Source organism: Coturnix japonica, chromosome 5, assembly GCF_001577835.2.
Source record: "Coturnix japonica isolate 7356 chromosome 5, Coturnix japonica 2.1, whole genome shotgun sequence".
Taxonomy (NCBI): Eukaryota; Metazoa; Chordata; class Aves; order Galliformes; family Phasianidae; genus Coturnix; species Coturnix japonica.
This window is the reverse complement of record NC_029520.1, coordinates 41,054,840-41,072,892: the sequence shown is the minus strand read 5'-3', so window position 1 is coordinate 41,072,892 and position 18,053 is coordinate 41,054,840. Positions and strand designations below refer to the sequence as shown.

The window sequence follows — 18,053 nt, the reverse complement described above, 5'->3', positions numbered from 1 at the left end:
TTCCAGTATTTAAAAGTAAGAGCTTCAGGCCAGATTTTGCAGTGCAGAAATCAACGAGAGTTCTGTTATCTGTAGATTAAAAGTATTGTCTAATTTAGAAACAAGAAACAGTAGATATTAAACTCATTCTGCAGGAGAGCAATCCCTTCTGCTTTGAGATGAGTACTCCAGTAGCCTGATTCTTTATTATTTTTTTTTTTTTTTAAGCAAAAGGAAAAACTTAAAAAAAGGCAAAACTGAAGACATTAATTCCTTGTGTGGATGGCAGTCCATTTGTACACGACTACCATTTCATTGATTAAGAAGATAACAAATATTCAGTGAAGTTACTGATGAGTCAGAGGCTGTTGAGATACAAATAATTGTAAGTTCCCATGCCCATGGCAGTCTGGAGTTGTGCCTCATCTTGACAAGCCAGAAGTAAACTCTTAATTGGCACAAGCTGTGCTGGCAGCAAAGCTAAGCAGCTGACCTTGGTAAAGCAGACCCACAGAAGAGTATGTTCTCGTAATGTTTTCATGCATTATCTTAGTTATCAATTTAGTAAATAAGTGTTGTGCTGCTTGTAAAATTACAACTTATGAGTAATCTTTCAGTCAGGATAGTAGATCAAGACAGCAGCGGTCTGGATGTTTGAGTTCTTAACCTGAAGTGAGTAAATAGCGTCCATTAATGTAATAAAATTGTTAGTTAATAATTGATACCGCTGCCAAAAATAATCATTAATAATTGAGATAGTTTAGCACATGCAGTAATAAATTACGTCACATAAAATTCTAGCAAACTGTGATTACCTAATTGTTGTTAAAATGAATCAATTTTTCATTTTGAAGCATATCTTTTAAACAGGGCTGATATTTCATCAGTTCATTGGCAAAAAACGTTTTACTCAAAGGTCTGTTCTTTGGCAAATCAAACTGGACTTGTTGAAGGTAGCCAGTAGGACAAATTCTACTGAATCATCACTGGACATTTCTGCTTCCTTCTGGATGCAGTATATAACCTATTTCACAGCCAGTATTGAAGGAAGTTACTATCAGTGGAGCAAAGGGAGGGTTTGGTTTAACCCTCAGTTTGATTTAGCAAGCTGTAGGTGCATCGTTATGTAGTGACAGCCAATAGCATCTCTGCAAGAGTTTAGCTGTTCATGCAGGTCTAGATTTCTGTGTGAAGATAGAGGAAATTGCAAGCAATGACTGGTAACCAACCTGCTTTCGTTTGTGACTGTAGGCATGCCTGTCAGACATTTGGCATAGTGAAATGACCTGATCTGTTAACAAGCTGTAAATGCTATTTTAGTTATTTTGGATTTTATCTGAGTGAGATGATAAGTGGAATTTATCTTATTGAGATTAAGTTTACCTCTGGTTTGGAAAGCACTTTACAGTTTAGTTACTTTTTCCTCTGATCAAGCAATCAGTTTTAGCTATATTTCACTTACGTGAAACCCAGAGGTGCTTTGGATAAGGAATCCAAGTGCACTAGGTGTGGAAATAACTGATCTCCTCAAAGAAAAATGTTAGGTGATAGTTGTAGCTCTGCCATTAATAACTGAGCCACAGAAGCGATAGAAGGAATTAACTGTTGTGTCTAACAGATCTATGTTTATATAAGTGGTGTACACTAACAGAAGTACATGCTACATAGTCAACCAGCTGTTCCCTGAAACTCAGACATATGACTTGCAAAGTCTTTCTTTTTAAAGTGAACTCTTTAAAGCTATCTATAGTCAAATCTCAAGTGCATGTCAATTATAGCCACTTTCCATATAGCATCTGAACACCCTACGCACAAACCATTAATCTTTTAGAGATAGACATAAATCAGTGCCTTAGAAACTGCTACCACTAATATGTGAGGGAAATATCCCAAGTATTTCCTTATCTTCTACAATCTGTGCTAGGAAATTCAGCCTGCAGATGGCTGAATGTGGTTTTCTATCTGCCTTCCTTGAAGACACAAATGTTGAGATCACATCAGTTCCAAGCTGTGAGGTTTGCCCAATCTTTGCTACTGTGTGGGTTCCTGAGCTCTTTGAAAAGACAGTATTGATAAGATAATCACAACAGCAGCACTGAATTCTATTTGTATTTCACAATCCTAGTGTCTTTGATGGCACTGCTCAAGTGAATACTGCTCAGCCTGAAGAACTTGTGCAGACCTTGTTCTTAATTAGGTCTATACATATAGAACATGATACAAAGAAAATCTGTCATTCTTGTGTGGGATTGAATCTGCCAGTCCTGAAGTATCTCATTAATCATTTTCTGGCAAAAGACTGGTCATCAGTGCAGGGGCTTAGACTTCTAAAATCATGTTTCAGCTGTTTTGATTTCAGTGTACATCATCCCTCCTTCAAAGGCCTGTTCACTGCAAGAGCTGAAAGATTAATAAGCTTTCAGAAGACTTCAGGGTGATATATCATGACCCCTGCAAAAGAGGTGTCTTGCCTCCCTGCAGGGAGCATCAACAAGAGAGTCCTGAGTGCTGCTTTCCCTCTGCCTCCAACGTGCTGGTTGGATCTCAAGAAAGCATTAAACCTATCAAATACTGAGCTATCACACGTAGAACTTACTCCTGTAAACTGGATTTGAGATGGGTGTCAAGCACTGAAGATTGTTATTTTTAATGTCTATATGGCTGTTGAGCCCTGATGTGGAAATCTGCTAATATATTTTCAGGTATCAGAGCACTGAAATGGCAAAGGCAGACTCTGCACGATGAGTTTGTGTTTTCAGGCCTCTTTCCTGAATATGAGGGGATCCCACAGTTTGCTTAGGCAAGCAGCTGATCACAGGCACTGATTTTCCCTTCTGAAGGGTAGCTCATGCTCTCTGCACATCGCTTGCCACTGGAGAGCTGGGCTGTGTGTTTGTGCAATGAAGTGGATGGTACAGCACTTGCGTATGTCTGTGCCTCTCAGCAGTGCCTCTGTTCTAAAGAACTGAGAATCACTGTCTTCAGGTCATGGCTGTGCGGTTGTTGTTCTGCTCTAAACCACTGCCTCACTGATGTTTTTGCTTGAATACAAGGTTGGTGAAGAGATCGAGGAAACGCAGCTGGTTGCTAGGGAAAAATTATTTATCCCATTACAGAATTGGGAAAGGAATAACTGTGCAAAGATAGAACTTTTTATTCCTATACCTTGGAACACTATAGAAACACTTGGGCTACTGTGACTAGAGGAGAATCTCAGGATAGGGTAAGGATCTTGCAAAATAAATAAGTAAATAAATAAATAAATAATAATAATAATCACTGAACGAGGAAGGAAAGAGCTGAGGCTGAAGTCTTTAGAGGGATTTCAGTTCCCATGGGACAATATCTCAGAGAAGAGAGGTTGTATGATAAAACACAGAAGGTTAAATCAAGTCTGGCATATCAGGCATCCAAATTAAAGCATCTAAGTGCTTAGAACCTGCAGAAATCAGGTCACCTTCTGAAATAAATTCCAGAGTACTAATTTAACACAAAACATTCAGGCGTTTGTGACCTGTTTCTTGGAGGCACTAGATACCCACAAATCTGATCAACTCCTGCATTTCAAAAATCAGACCACCAAGTACAGCAATATTTGCCTGAATGATGGCTGTCATGCAGTAGGACTTTATAGGGGTGTCATCTTGCTCTGTGCTACTCAGCTTGGTGCTTGTCCAGGTTATGGACAGCAGGGAAATGAGATGGTACCCATGAGGCTTTCCAGACTGTGCTGTTGCAAGGAGACTGCCATAGGCTTCAATTCTAATTTGCTTAGGTCAGAACTGGTAGCGTGTGATTTATCAGGGTAAAAACAGTTCTGTCCTTTTGCTGAGGGAGAATCAGATGGAGAGGGAGAAGCAGCATCTCATCAGGAGACTGCTGGTTAGAAAAACATGTGACAGAGGGCAGTAGCTGACGTGTGCGCCCATTGTAAAGATAAATGCCAGAGCAGAGTGTTAACACAGAAAGTAGCTATGATGTAATCTCCTTAAAAGCTTTTTTTCCACAAGGCCTTTAAACGCAACTGCTTGTCCAGATCGTGCTTTAGAGAATAGACTCTTTCTGCATACTTGCTAACCCTATTCTCCTCCAAAGGACCTTGGCATCCGAAACCATGTTTAGCTCCTATTTGTGGGGTCACACCTCAGTTTTGGTGGGGCATGAGCCTTTCCTATTGGATGCTCTGCTGTCCACAGGTCTCTGCCACACAAAAGTTCTGGGCATAGCATTAATTTTGGGCAGAAATCTGCCTGCTTCCACTCTGATAATGCAGTTATAACTAAATCCAGTGTTTCCATCTGACTCCCAAGGAGGAGTCCAGAACGTAGGACTGGCCAGGAGTCAAAAGACATTCTGTTTTCTGGCTTTTTCAACAAGCTGTAGCTACTTTGGACAAGCTGCTTCATCTCAATGTGCTTCACTTATGCCTGAGCAACCAGTACATTTATCTGGTATTATTTTTATTTTGGTACTAATGACAAACTCATTTTTCAAAGGATTTAGTGAAATCTACTAGAAAACCCAAATGCATCCATGTTCAATGACCTCTAAAGATCAGGTATCAAGCACTGTACTTGGAAGTCCAACACAGCTTCTCTCTCTTTCCCTGCCTACATTCAGACTCAGCTTTTTTCCACCTGAGGTTACAGCCCTACTTCTTGCAATGAGCCATGTACCCCTCTATCACCCATGATCTCTATAAAGCTCCTTCAGAACTGCTTCTTCTATTTCTTGAGGTCCCATCCTGCAATCTATGCACAAAACTCAGCACGATTCTTGTTTTAGAGGGAAATTATTTTTAGAAAGGAGGAGAGAACTAAACAAAGAGGTGAACTGAGAGTACAGAGAAACAGCATCTGCAGTGTAAAAGCTGCAGGGAAGGGAATTTCTCCAGCATTATCCCACACGTTTTTATTATAGCAGAAGTTCCCACTGCATAGTGATAACAGTATCCCCCTTAAAACTGTAGTAGGAACATATGCCCAGAGCAGCTGCGTGATATAAAGTTGTCTGCAACATAATGTGATAAACAGAAGAATCATCTGCTCCAGGAATAGCTGATTTCCACCAGTGTTATTTAACCTAACTACTTGAGGGAGGCAGTAAATCAGGACAGGCTTTCTGCTGAGCACACTACTATTGCCTAGTAGCAGCTGTTTACCCGACTAGTTCATAGCTCTCTGGAAACAGCCCTCAGTTTACAGGCAGCAGGAAAAGCACAAGCCTACAGTGAACTGAAAAAGTGGGGGGAAAATATTATGTGGAGTTTTTGTGTAGATCAAAATCCACAGCAAATTTAGGGGGATCTTATTTGGTTTAAGGCAGTCTATTCACATTTCATACAGTTGCAGCCACAATCCAGAGATGAGGATGGTGGGATAGGACATTGCTGGTGTAAAGGAGTTCTTTAGTTTTCCCTTGCTGGGCAGCATCTTCTTCTGGTGTTTGCTCTGAGGCAGCATTTCAGGAAACAGATACAACATAAAAGCTTTTTAGGTCAGTGTTTTTTGGGTGCTGGCATAATCCAAACTCATTCTGTGATGTTTAGGTTTATTGGAGACATACTTGTCCCAGGTTGACTTCATCTGTTATTAAAGCTGTCATCCATCTCTGCTGCATTGGCCCAGTCTCTCAAAGTAATGATGGCTGCTAGCAGATCTGGCTTTCTGTGCTGACCATCCTGCACAAAGTTTACCTCTCCAGCTCTCCAAACAGCAGCACATCTCTAAGCTTGAAGAGAAAAGCCTTAAGATTCATGACTTTCTGGAAATTTTGTATTTTAGTGCATTTGCTGGATTTAATTCACTGTTTTAAGTACTGATTTAAGTACTTTAGCATAGTGCTCTTTTGGAGCTTGCTGTTTCTGCTTATGCAAGGGAAGTGAGCGAGAAGCAGTGGCAGAGCTGGAGCCACATCCTGAGTGTTGTGCCCATCAGCATCCACATTTAATATTTAAGAGTCCATGTACCATTTTGTTACCCTAAGATGGTCTGCTTGCAGTATCTTCTCTGTGCCATTTCATTACATCTGTAAGACAGCTGCCTTAGCAGGGGATTGGACTAGATGTTCTCCAGAGGTCCCTTCCAGTCCATACAATGTTGTGACTCGGTGTTTTCTCCAGGGGACTGTAGCTGCCTTGAAGCATTGGGATGGGGAGGACAGACCATGGCCAAAGCCACCAGCTAGATGTGTTTGCTTATGAACATGAGGTAAAGGAGCAGCCTTATGGCTGATGGCCAAATCCAGGTTTGGATTTGGATCTGCTGAGCAGTCTGGAGGTAAAGCAGAGGAGGCAATAGTTGTTTGCAGGCTGCCTCCAAAGCCACATCCAGCAACCTGCAGAGGGCCTGGCCCAGTTAGCAGGCCTGCACTGATCCCAACACTGCCTCTGGCCAGTGGTTTGATGTGCTCTCTCACCTGCTCACCCTCTGGCAGCTCAGGCATTGCCTGTTAGCATTTGTAGGCAATAACTGTGAAGGGAGGTTGATGATGGGATTATATCTGGACCTGTCCAGATAGCAAAGCACATCCATTCACATCTTATAGCTTCTGTATCTTCAAAATGAACTATTTCAGACACGTGGTATCCCCAGTGCGAATGTTTGTCTTGATATGTTCAGCTTGTACAAGGAATCGGAGTAACAACAGATGACCCACCACAATGCACAAACGCTTTTTGCTCTGGGAGGCAAGCACCAAGGCCCTCATCATCTGGTCAGAGTCATTTCTCTTATCCTCCTAGAAGTGTTCTCCCACAAATCCAGAAATTTCATTGGATAAAACCCAAAGAAGACAGAACCTATTCATGTTCCTGAAATCCATTTTAAAAATAACAGCTGAAGGGCTATATTTGTATCAAAGTCTAATAGTACTACAAATTTCATTAGATGGCTCTTTGTGAAAGATTTGTTTTCTCCACGCTGGCTGCCTCTCACTGTTAGCAGCCCTGGGTGCGCACAGCGTATTCCTATCACATGGGCCATCCAAACACATCTGTAACTGCTCCTACGTGACAAAATGCAGCAACCAAGCCAGGGACACTTGAGTTTACACTGACTCACAGATCTCTCCACATTGCCCCGGGTTAGGTAACAAATCTTTCATCCAAAGAGCCCAGAGCTGCCAGAGATGCTCTGCATCCCAGTGCAATAATGGCTGTAGGAACTAGTAGCTTCACCTTGTCTAATAAACGGAGATGCCAAAGTGCAGATTAGTGAATTTATCAAAATAAGAAGGAAAATAACAGTGAAGTTGAGACTAGAACCTAATCCTGCCTAAACCAGAAGATCAGCAGGTCCCTAATATATGTGACATAACATATGGGTCAGCAGAAACATATTGCCTGCATCCACAGTTCCTTCCAATTTCCAACCAAGATTGATAAAACACTTGAAGCCCTTGGCATATGAGCCTGCCTTCAAAGCACAGTCCAGCGTGCTTCCAGGCCAGCAAAGTAGAAGAGCGTGGCTGATTCAGGCAGCCCTACAAGAGCAAGAGAAGGGCTGCAGGCATAGAGATGGCTGGGCCTAGCCTGTGGTGAATGTACAGTATTAAAAATGGGCAGATGTCTCATAAAAATGATTACACCAGCACTCTTGACCTTTCTGCAAGAACAGAAATAAAAGCAGGAGGAAAAACAATAAGCAGTTTTGATTTATCTTGAAAGCGCTCTTCCTTTTTTAGACATGAAGTCACTGTTGCTGTAGGGAGGTGAGGGGGTCACCGTCACTCTTCCACATCATGTCAGCATGCACTCACCAGCTGCCTGGGACTAAGCCTGTGGCAGGCTGACGCATTCAGACCCCAGCCAGAGACACTTCTCTAGGATGGCACGTGGGAGACGGGTCACTGCTCTCTTGTCTGTTTGTTGGCTCATCCCTGTTTTGTTCAGCTGGCTGGCAGTGATGGCCAGGGCAGGAGGGATGAGCGCTGTCTCCCTCCTCTCCCTCACTGATTCTGTGGAGGGCTGAGGGTCAGTATGGTCCCTGTGGTGGAAAGCAGCCCTTACTCCCTCTCAGCAGGCTCAGGGCTGATACTTTTTGATGCAACAGCGTTCCAATGCAAATAGCAATTAGTCTACAAGCGATACTGCAATGGAAAGTACTAACTCTCGTTAAAATAGTCGGTGGCATTTCCAAAATTTAAGCTTTATAAAGCATAACTATGAGCACTGGAGAAATCTGAGGACACATTCAAGGAGTCCAAGTCATGTTTCTATATTCTGTTGCAGACAGTACATACATTTTTATATCATACACACAACCCCTTAACGGTGATCCAGAAAACATGACTAAAAACTGCTTCATCATTGGTTTTTGTTTGGTTGGTTTTATTTTGTTTTAAGCAGCTGAGGATAACTTTGAGAGTGACCCACTCTAAGATCTGCTAAAAAGAAAACAGATATTTCTTTATAATTTCATGGAAGTTTTTTGTTGTTGTTGTTGTTGTTGTTGTTTGTTTGTTTTTTTCCATTTTCCTCCTCTTATTTTTGTGTCTGGACATTCCAAGGAGCCCCTTGTAGCTGAGCTAATCTTTCCTGGTGTAATGCTATAACGCAATGGAAAGGACTGCAATAGGAGCAGGATGACAAAGCCTTCAGCTACAGCAACAAGAACAAGCCCAAATGCAGCATAAGCAGAAATGAAGAAAAATAGTTGCTTACCTTCAGAAGGTCTCAGGCAGAGAGAAGTCTCTAGCAAAAGATAACCTCGCTTCCACTGCCAATGCTTAAATGAGGTCTGGGAATGGGGGGGGGGGGTTAAAGGGGGGGTCTATGGGTCTCTATGGGTCTCTATGGGGTCCCTATGGGTCTCTATGGGTCTCTATGGGGGGGGGAATCCTGGCTCTACCCCTTCCAGTCACTCAACTGCACTGCATGCACCTGAGCTCCCTGGGTTGGCCCTGCCTTTCCATCAGGTGCTCAATAACTGGTTCAGGCTGTGACTTAGCATTTCCACTACACCTGGTATGCCATTTCTGGCTAGACCTGTGTGTGTACAGATACTTCTTCACTTAGCATGAGAACTGAAGCTGCCTTAATGCTGAGACTTCAAAACAAATTTAGTCAAGGAAAGCAAGCGTGTGAGAGTTTTCTGATGCTTGAAGGGTTTGCAGGATGCCTTTACTCTCAGCGTACATTTTCATTAGTTTGTTATCTCAAAGTTGGTTCCAGCCACCCGTAGTTGGTCTGAAATGGGTCTGTTGATTCATTGCGTTGATACTGTCTTTATTTAGTCTTTAGTCCTGTTTGGAATAAGGGAAAACACTGTCTGCCTAAGAGTAAACCTAACCCAATGTTTGTACTTCCTGACTTTTAAGGCCAGAAGGAAAAAAGGCATTGTGTTCATGTGGGCTTCTCAGAGGCAGAGCATTTTCTTGACTTGCTTATTATTTTAAGTAAATCTTTGCAGCTGGATTTGGAGTTCTTTGAGGAGAAATGAACAGTCTACCTTAAATTAAATTTTTCAGTGAAATATTTCACCAGAGTTGATAGAGTATTGTAATGTATAATTACCCTTAATGATAATAATTATTCTATTTCTAATCCAAATATATTTATCTCCATTTGTAGTGGAGTACGTTCCTGAATGGTTGACAAACTTTACCAATATCTATTCCAATATTTTGTGGGAAAGAAAGGAGTTGCTAAAAAACAAATTATCTCAGTAGCATATACAGTTAGATTTTGAGGCACACTAGACCCCTGGTTTTTAGCTCAATTCATATGTTCCATGCATACTGTATAGCTACATAGTTTCATAGCCCTAACATCAAATGCCATTCCAAACTCTAAGGTTATCATACCAGCTGTAATACGTGTATTTACCAAACCAGTAATCTCTTCAGAAAATATCTGGCTAGTTTGACAAGATTTTCTTAAATCTTTGCTGTTGAGCATCAGTGACTTATTTTAATGCTTTATTAATTGAATGGAATATTCAATATTTTAGCAAGGCTTCTGTCAGGATGACAGCATGCAGATGCTTAGCTTAGGTTGCTTATCTTTAAAATGTCACAACTTTCCTACTACTTTCCACCCAGTGGTTTGTTCAGTGTGAAGAACAACACTTCAGGGTCTAGGAGAAAAAGAACATTTTCCTCAGGTTGCTTTGCACTTTGAAAATCAGTTTCTCTGTTCAGCTGATCTTTAGACCAATGAAGAGAAGACAGGAATTAGTCAAATCGGATGGTGGTTATGCTCTGAGCAGCTGAAGATACTCATATGAGACCAGCACTAAATGCCAAGGAAGCAGATGTCAGCTCTTTGTAACCCCACAGTGATGATGCAGGGACTACCTTCACCTGGGGATATCCTCCTTTCCACCTGAAACAGTGCTGTGAATGACAGCAGTACATGATTCATTGTTTCTTTATCAGACAAGGGAAATGATATGATTTGGTTCTGGAAAAATATACCTTTTCTGTTTTATAATAGATTTAAAAGAGGATGCATAAAGATGGAGGCTGTCAGCGAGCAGGTCAGAGCCACTCCAGAGATGGAGACACCAGTGCCTTCCTAATATTAACAGCCAAGTGTGGGCCTCTCCAAGGGGCACTTCTCTGTGCCTCACACCTGATATATGGGGCATCCAGGTGGGCCAAGCTCTGGTTTCCCTTACATTCAAGAGGATTAAAGCAGTTCTGCTCTTCCTCAGAGGATAATTGTGAGAAGAAATGCATTAAAGATGAATAAATGTCACAGTAATGAGGGCAGTATAAATACATACTGAGGAAGGTAGAAGCAACCACGCAACCAGAAGCTTATTGGCAAGACTGGACATTTCTAAGGAAAACAAGATTACTTAGCATTGCAATAATAAACATAGAAATATAAAATAATTTTTAAAGCTGTATAAAACCACCAGCAACTAATAAACAGGCTTTGATGGCTTCCAGAGTTGTTTCTCATGTTTTTCTGAGTTACTGGTCTGGACCAGTGAGGAGGGGAATGGAGCTGGGTGAATTAAGGGTCATCTCCACAATGGCAGTTCTTATTTCCTGTCTTTAATAGCTACATGTAAGCTGTCAGGAGTAATTTTCACTATTCTGTTCCAAATGCATCTGTTTATTCTCCGTGTAAAAATGCTGTGATAAACCACCAAGGAGTACATGCTACTCAAACAGGTAACAGGTGTTGCTTTAGGCCATTTCTTTGCCATTTGTCACTCTCATTTGTCGTGCTGAAGAGCAACCCAACCTGGTCTCACTATCTTGTTTTACTCTATGACTAGTTTGGTTGGTCCTGCCTTGGAGGAAGAATAGGAACTAAGTATGAAGGACCCTACCAGTCCTGTTCTGTATGATTGTATCATACACATATATGCTGAATTTGATTTCAGTGGGACCATTTCAGTTTCTTGAGGCAATGTCAGGAGGGTAGAGTTATTTGGTTATTTCCTCTGCTTAACTGAAAATACAGATTCCCATTAACTGAATCATTGTTGAACTTTCTTTAGGGACACCCAGCATCTCATGATAGTTATGTGGTTGACTACACTGAGGAAAGGGTCTCTTCCCACTCTGCAATAACCAGTGATGCTCATGGCATTGTCTACTGCTCACCATCCTTCAAGAAACAGATGGCCCAGAAAGTATGGGAAAAGGAATTTGGCCCTGGAGAAAAAGATTTGAGCTAAACGCCACCGGTAGTACTTCTGATTCAAAACATTGCTTGTTTTGAGTAGCACTAAATACACAATTCTAGCCCTAAATTGAATCAGAATAATGTAATAACAATTGCTTGTTTTCATGAGTTAGCATTTCATAATGTAAACATTTCTTAACTATTGGGCAGCATAATAGGGAAGAAGCTTGACAGCCACAGTCCTTTAATAGCAATTAATAAATGCAATAAAATTCCTGTTCTTTTAAAACCTATTCCCCTTCCTTTCTCCAAGGTTACAATGATAGCAGATGTGATACTGATTGGTAGACACTGCTACTGCTCCCTTATTAACCTCCCCTAATGTGATTTGAAAGCCCGTCCTTATCAGCATGACGTCTGCTGCTGATGTACAGAAGATGACAATCTTGGAGGAGGGGAGAGGTTTCCTGCAGGTAGCAGAGCTGAGCCTTTCTCCTCTGTGCTGAACTCTGGGCCATGGACAGTATTGACATACAAGGACTTAGTCATCTGGAAACCATGACAGAAATATTTAGTACCTAACAGGGGGATTGACTGGGGGGAAAATATAAATTGTCCTAAATGTGAGGCAGCCTCTTCATATGAATCTGGGGCCCTGGCATTGTGCTGCTTTATGGGCAACTGAAATGGTTCTGACTATATTCTGCTTATATGAGAGAATTCATGTGTTTTTCCACACTCTTTATTACAGCTCCCAAGTCTACCTTCTGCCCCACTGAAGAGACCTGGTGGCCAGGCCTGGTTATTATCATTGCAGTATGCTGTGCCACACTAGTGTTCCTCTTTGTAGTTGTCATCATTTGCTACAAAGCCATAAAAAGGTAAGGCTACAGATGCTTTTAATGTGCTTAGGGCAATGTAATCCTGCAAAAGCTGATCCAAGGCTTGGCTTGGTTTGCTTCAAATGCATCCTAAGGGCAAAACACAGACTGAGGTACCCTATGGTCAGTGTGTGTTTTTATTGGAAAATTGCTTTATGTACCTTTTCCTGTCTGTGTAAAGGATGAAGTTCAATGCACAGCCACGGGCTTGAGGAGAAAAAATAGAAATAGGACAAAGTCACAATGTTTAGCTTAACATCAACTTCCCTAAAGTTGAAATGCTGCAGGATGCTGAATAATGTCAATAAGCTTTCAATTAAAAGTGCATATGTGGGATGCGAGATTTTTGGCCCAGACCCATTGCTAAGTGTAACATTTCAAATTGATGCAAGCTATTCTAACCTAAAGTGCAGGGTAATCTGTGTAATTTATCATTTGGAGACTCAACTTCTGACATACTCTTGATTATTCTCTTATTTTTTACTCTTGTTTCAATTTACACAATCAAAATCAAAACTTCTTTTAATTTAAAAGCTCATGTGAAGCCTATGCACAATACTATGCCTAGTAACCATCTCAGCTCCTCTGCCACTGGCTTTGTGATAGATGTGTAGATGTGCTTGTTGAGAGCCCAGGCAGTTAGATAGCTTTAACGTCAGTTACACAGAGAAATGGGATGGGAGATCATCTCTCTACAAAAGGATTTCAACTTTCCAGTGGAAAAAAATGTCAAAACTCAAAAGCTTCTATATGAAGACTCTGACTGTGAGTCCAATACGTGGATTTAGAAAAGAAAGTGCCTTGTGAGAAACTGTATTCCCATAATGGATGGAGTTTCTTTGAGGACACCCCACAGCTGGGTTTTCATTGTGTTACTATTTCATACCGTAGGTATCTCAGGCAGGAACTGTACTGCAGCTGGGTCACTCGGCTCACCATAGAGAATACAATAATCTTAACTCCCATGAGATGCTACAGTGACATCTGAATCTCAGTCTGGAAAAGTGATATTTTTCCAGCTTTTGGATGTTTGAGGGATTTTTCTGAGGTGAGAAAAACGGGAAAAGAAAATAATTTTCATGAAAAAGTTATTTGTGTGCAAGGCAACTGCAAGATTTTTGATAAGCCCCAGCAGGGATATCACAGCGGTCACATTACATAGATATCACATTACACTTAAGGTTAGTCTGAAAAATGTACATGGGATTTGGAGGATAGTATATGCAAGAGCATCAAAAAAGGGAGAATTCAAACAAGAAAACAGAAATCTGTATCTACTACCTTATTAAGTTGCCATAAGTATCTTTGCTATTCTAGTACAGCTTAAATGAACAGTCAGTAGTTTTGAGGAGCTGGAAAGCTTTCACTGTGTCTACTGCACTTCAAAAAAAAATCATCCATGGAGGACTGAAACCAGAGTCCAATTGGATGGGTAACACAGCAAAATTTCTTGCTTGTAGTTCATAATCTACCTTGGTCTGTTCACAGGGGATTGGTCAAATTCCCAATGTAAAGTTGTATTTTTATTTTTTTTTTTCAACAACAGCTATTGCGTTTGTCTGCTTAATGTCAGATTATGAATGATTTCTGCCAAGGCTGTAAAATATGCCAATGGGAGCAGTAACTCTTCAGGGCAACTTGAGCTTAGCAAAAAAAAAAAAAAAAAAAATGCTCTTCAGATCTGCTCTCTGCTGCTGGTAGATGGAAAATACAGAAAAGAAATTTAATCAGACAAATTTAGAGCTGCCCGGAAAAGGCTATGGGAGTTCACATAACCAATTCTCTTGTGTCTCATGTCAGTGAGGGGTAATGCAGATGCTTGATGAAGACAACAGCTATTTGTCAGTGGTGAGAATATTAACATACAAGTCTGCAGCTTGAACTGGCAATAGGCTCAGAGAAAAGTGAAAATTCCTCTTTTATCTTATTGTTGACATTCACAGTGTTGACAAATGCTAAGCTGAAAACTGCTCATCTATGGGATGGATGGCTATAAAGGAAAATCTTATTAATTATATTTTTTACAGAGTAACTAGAGCATTACTTTTCATCAATGAGTCCTTTCTGAAACAACTGTTAAACAGATGCCTTGAAGTGCCTGGCAGCATCCTCAGTTGCTCAGGTTTCTTGATATATTGTAAAGGATATCTATTGATAAGCCCTGGGAAATAAGATAAGACACTTCACAAGGGAAGCATCTCTGCCTTCAACACAGAGTATTATCACATATTGTTGAGCTGAATTGGTTTTAGCTAGTGTGAGAAATCCTTCACTCTATTTTTTGCTGGGAGGTAGAGCTGGCTAAGGAAGGAAGGAGGATATTAATCTGAGTGACACTGAAGCAGAATTCCTCCAGTGTGCTTCTGGTCTCATGCTCTGTAGCTGTGCTCTGTCCCATCTGTTCTTACACCTCCACCACACCAGTTCTCCCCTTCAGTCCCTCCAAACCCTCATTTCTTTGCATCTCCTGGAAGCGCGATGTTTGTCATCTGACAGATCTGGCTCCCACCACCAGCGCAGCATGTTGTCTGATTGCTTATCATACTCTCATCCCCTTCAGACACTCCTCTTTCAACTGTATCTAGGTTGGGTTATAGACATGACATGGCATAACCTTTGTTGTCGATGGAAAGGTCCATGCAGTTTCTCTCTATGTAGAAATAAGAAACCAGTTGGAAGATCCCACCCCTGCCCATGCTGACTCTTTCTTAGCTCAGGATGAGGGTCACCAATGAACAGCATCACTTCCTTCTTTGTGCCAGATCAGGCATGTCTGGAGGTTACAAAGTTGACAAAGCATCATTTTCCATTTAGCTGATTGCTGATGGGGCAGCAAGGGGAACCAGGAGAGTGGCAAAGCTTGCTAAGAAGGAACTATTCACAGTGTCCATCATGAACAGACTCTTGAAACCCTCTCCTGCTCAGTTTCCTCACTCTGAGACAGTTATCAAACCATTTGCCTAAATCTCACAGCTGTCATCTAGGGTCAACATTTGCTGTCTGACTAGCAGTGTAAATGCAAGAGTGGCAAGGATTATTATCTAAATACGTGCTCTGTAAAACCTTGTGTGTCACCTTCCAGAATTTCTAGACAGGAATTTTCTGCCTCTTCCTGGAAGAGCTGGGGATGGTCCACATCCTCACATTTGGAAACTCTCACTCTGATGAGAGCCTGGGGTGCAGCAGAAAATTAAAGCATCAGTAAGCATGAAAACTGGCTTGCCAGCAGCAGATGGTTCAATATCTTTTTTGGAGCCTACAGGAACTACATTTAAAATTCTCACAAGCCCATCAGCTAACAACAAAATAAACTGAAATAATAATACCAAGAAGATACTGAACACGAGCTGTTCGTGAAGTATATCTATCCATGGGCAAAACTCATACCATCAGCCAATCTGAATTAAACTATAATAAACATATGTGGTGTGTATCACCCAGTGACAAATCCTTAAGTATTATGGATTATGTATTGCAAGGAGCATAACTAGACTAACTTGATAGCTTGATTCTATATTTTTCTGCTTAATAGTCTTCCAAATGAAGTGGGATTTATTGCCTGGCCATCGACAGTATCTATATCCTACTTAGCCTAAAGCATGAGGCTCATCTTAATTAGTAGTATAGGCACTAAAGAGGCACTGAAGAGTGAAATAATAACAATTATCTGATTGTAAGGTATAGCAAGCGTTAAATGTCTTAGCAGAAGAGTACAGGCAAGGCTTTATTTGCACAGAGCTAGAATCTGTTGTACTAATCCCTCACTTTCATAAGAATCAAATTTAAAGTGGAAAGAAAAAGTAGAAAAATGCTATTACGCTTAAGCTAAAATCTCCAGTTTCAAAGGGCCAGACCCAATTCAGCTCTCTTGTGTCTGCTTTTCTTCTAGAAGAAGACAGGGAGTACCTGTCCTTAAGGTATAATAACTCAGCTCTATTTTTATTTGATCTGTATAAAATATTTCACCTGAGTTTTCCTTTCTGTAAGATGAGCATTCAGCTTATCAAAAGTTTTTGTCACTAAGCCATTTTTTGTTATGAAGTGCAACCTTGTGAATTGCTGCTTCTTTGTATAAGATAACAAGTGAAACCAAGCCAGTCTGCTGATATCTCCACACATCTCCCCTGGAAATATTAAATTCTCTCATATGAAATGCTCATAAGAAATGCTGAAATTCACTCCTGTGTTTTCTGATGCACAGGGGAACTAATACCAGAATACTTAAATCAGCTCTAATACTCAGAGCACTGCCAGACAAATTAAACTCTTCGGAAGATACCTACGGGGGCAGTTCTAAATTTCTGCATGTGATGCTAGTGGTCTGCATCTGCATAGATCAGCCTTGTCAATCATTTGAAGAGATTGTGTTGTGCTACAGTGTAGCTGTACACGTGAAAACAGCAACCCGTTTTTCAGTAGAGGAACAGCTGTTCTCTTTGGTCACAATGACAGAAGGATATTTCCTCTTAATAATAATAATTATATATATATGAATTTTCTCTTAAGAAACTCTCCAAAAGGACATTAGAAAAGAATCTAAGGGTTGGCTGGATGTGATGCACTTTGCTCAGTGTCTGTGACACCTTTTGTCTCCAGATTTCTAGAACAGGCATAACTGCAAGGCTGCCTCCTGAGCTTTTCTCAGCATACCCTTACCATGCAAGCATCTGAACCGTGGTAAGACATTAAGACTGGAGCGAAGTGGGGAGTAAACACAGCAAAGTGGATTAATGAGAAAATACTGATAAATAAAACAGCTGAAATAGGGGAGAAAGGGATCAACATTTTGTAATCCTGTTTCTGCAGCTCATTTGTGTGTTGATACCTTACTATGAGAAGAGTGAGGCATTTATTTAAAAGGGAAAAATAAATCTGATTGTCTATGTAAAATTAAGATATTGGAGCCATCCCTCCAGTCTCAAAGCAGAGAGCAAAGCTGAGCACCTGAGTCTCTGTGCTAGCTGATGCACAGGCTTTGCAACCAGGCAGGAGATGTTTAGGATGTTTTTCAATACATGAAAGGCCTGTATTTGGTTTCTCCAGAACATTCATATCATCTGAGATGGCCTGTGAGCCTCTCATTATGTCTAGGGTTGTGACTCATTGGTTAGGCAGCACTTTAGGACAGATCTCTCTGCTCAGCTGCACCACAGGTTTTGCTGACAAAGAGCCCTCTTGCTGTGTCAGCAAAGAAAGCAAGCTGATGATAACAAAGTCTCTCTTAACATACCTTCTACTCAATACTCTAACTTTGTCAAGCTTCAACAGGTTTGTATGTATCTTATAGCCTGAAATTAATCATAAAGGCCTAAATATGCAATTCCTTTAATAGGTAGTGAGTTCACCTTCAAACAATGATTAAACAGGAAAAAACATTGTATTGAAATAAAATTACAAGTCATATTTATACTGTCTTAAAATTCATTGCTCAGGTGTTTTCTAAGGTACTCAACATTGACCTGTGATTTATGGACCCTGTGTACTGCAAGATCTAGTTTCGGTAGATAGAGCAGGCTTCAGGAGGTTAATTTGTTTAGAAAAATGAGACAGGTGCTTGCAAAAGGTAAACATCGAGTATCCTGCAGAGACAGAAGCTATATTGAGCTATT

The 18,053-nt window shown here is 40.9% G+C and overlaps 1 protein-coding gene and 1 long non-coding RNA gene across 6 annotated transcripts in view; one reads left to right on the top strand and one right to left on the bottom strand.

The window, feature by feature from the left end:
- PRIMA1 (proline rich membrane anchor 1) overlaps positions 1 to 18,053 on the top strand; it is a 46,263-nt gene that overhangs the window by 12,495 nt on the left and 15,715 nt on the right. For all 5 annotated transcript variants that reach the window (XR_004307368.1, XR_004307370.1, XR_004307371.1 and 2 more), the window contains exon 3: positions 12,315 to 12,444. Coding sequence is in view for 1 of the 5 variants with exons in the window: in XM_015865352.2 (XP_015720838.1) it covers positions 12,315 to 12,444 (130 nt within the window). In the remaining 4 variants the exon portion in view is untranslated. The remainder of the gene's footprint in view (positions 1 to 12,314; positions 12,445 to 18,053) is intronic.
- Positions 2,671 to 8,709, bottom strand: LOC107315230. The gene is made up of 2 exons (XR_001555822.2): positions 8,642 to 8,709; positions 2,671 to 8,546 (listed from the first exon to the last, which is right to left on the bottom strand). It is a non-coding gene; the product is annotated as an uncharacterized LOC107315230 (long non-coding RNA).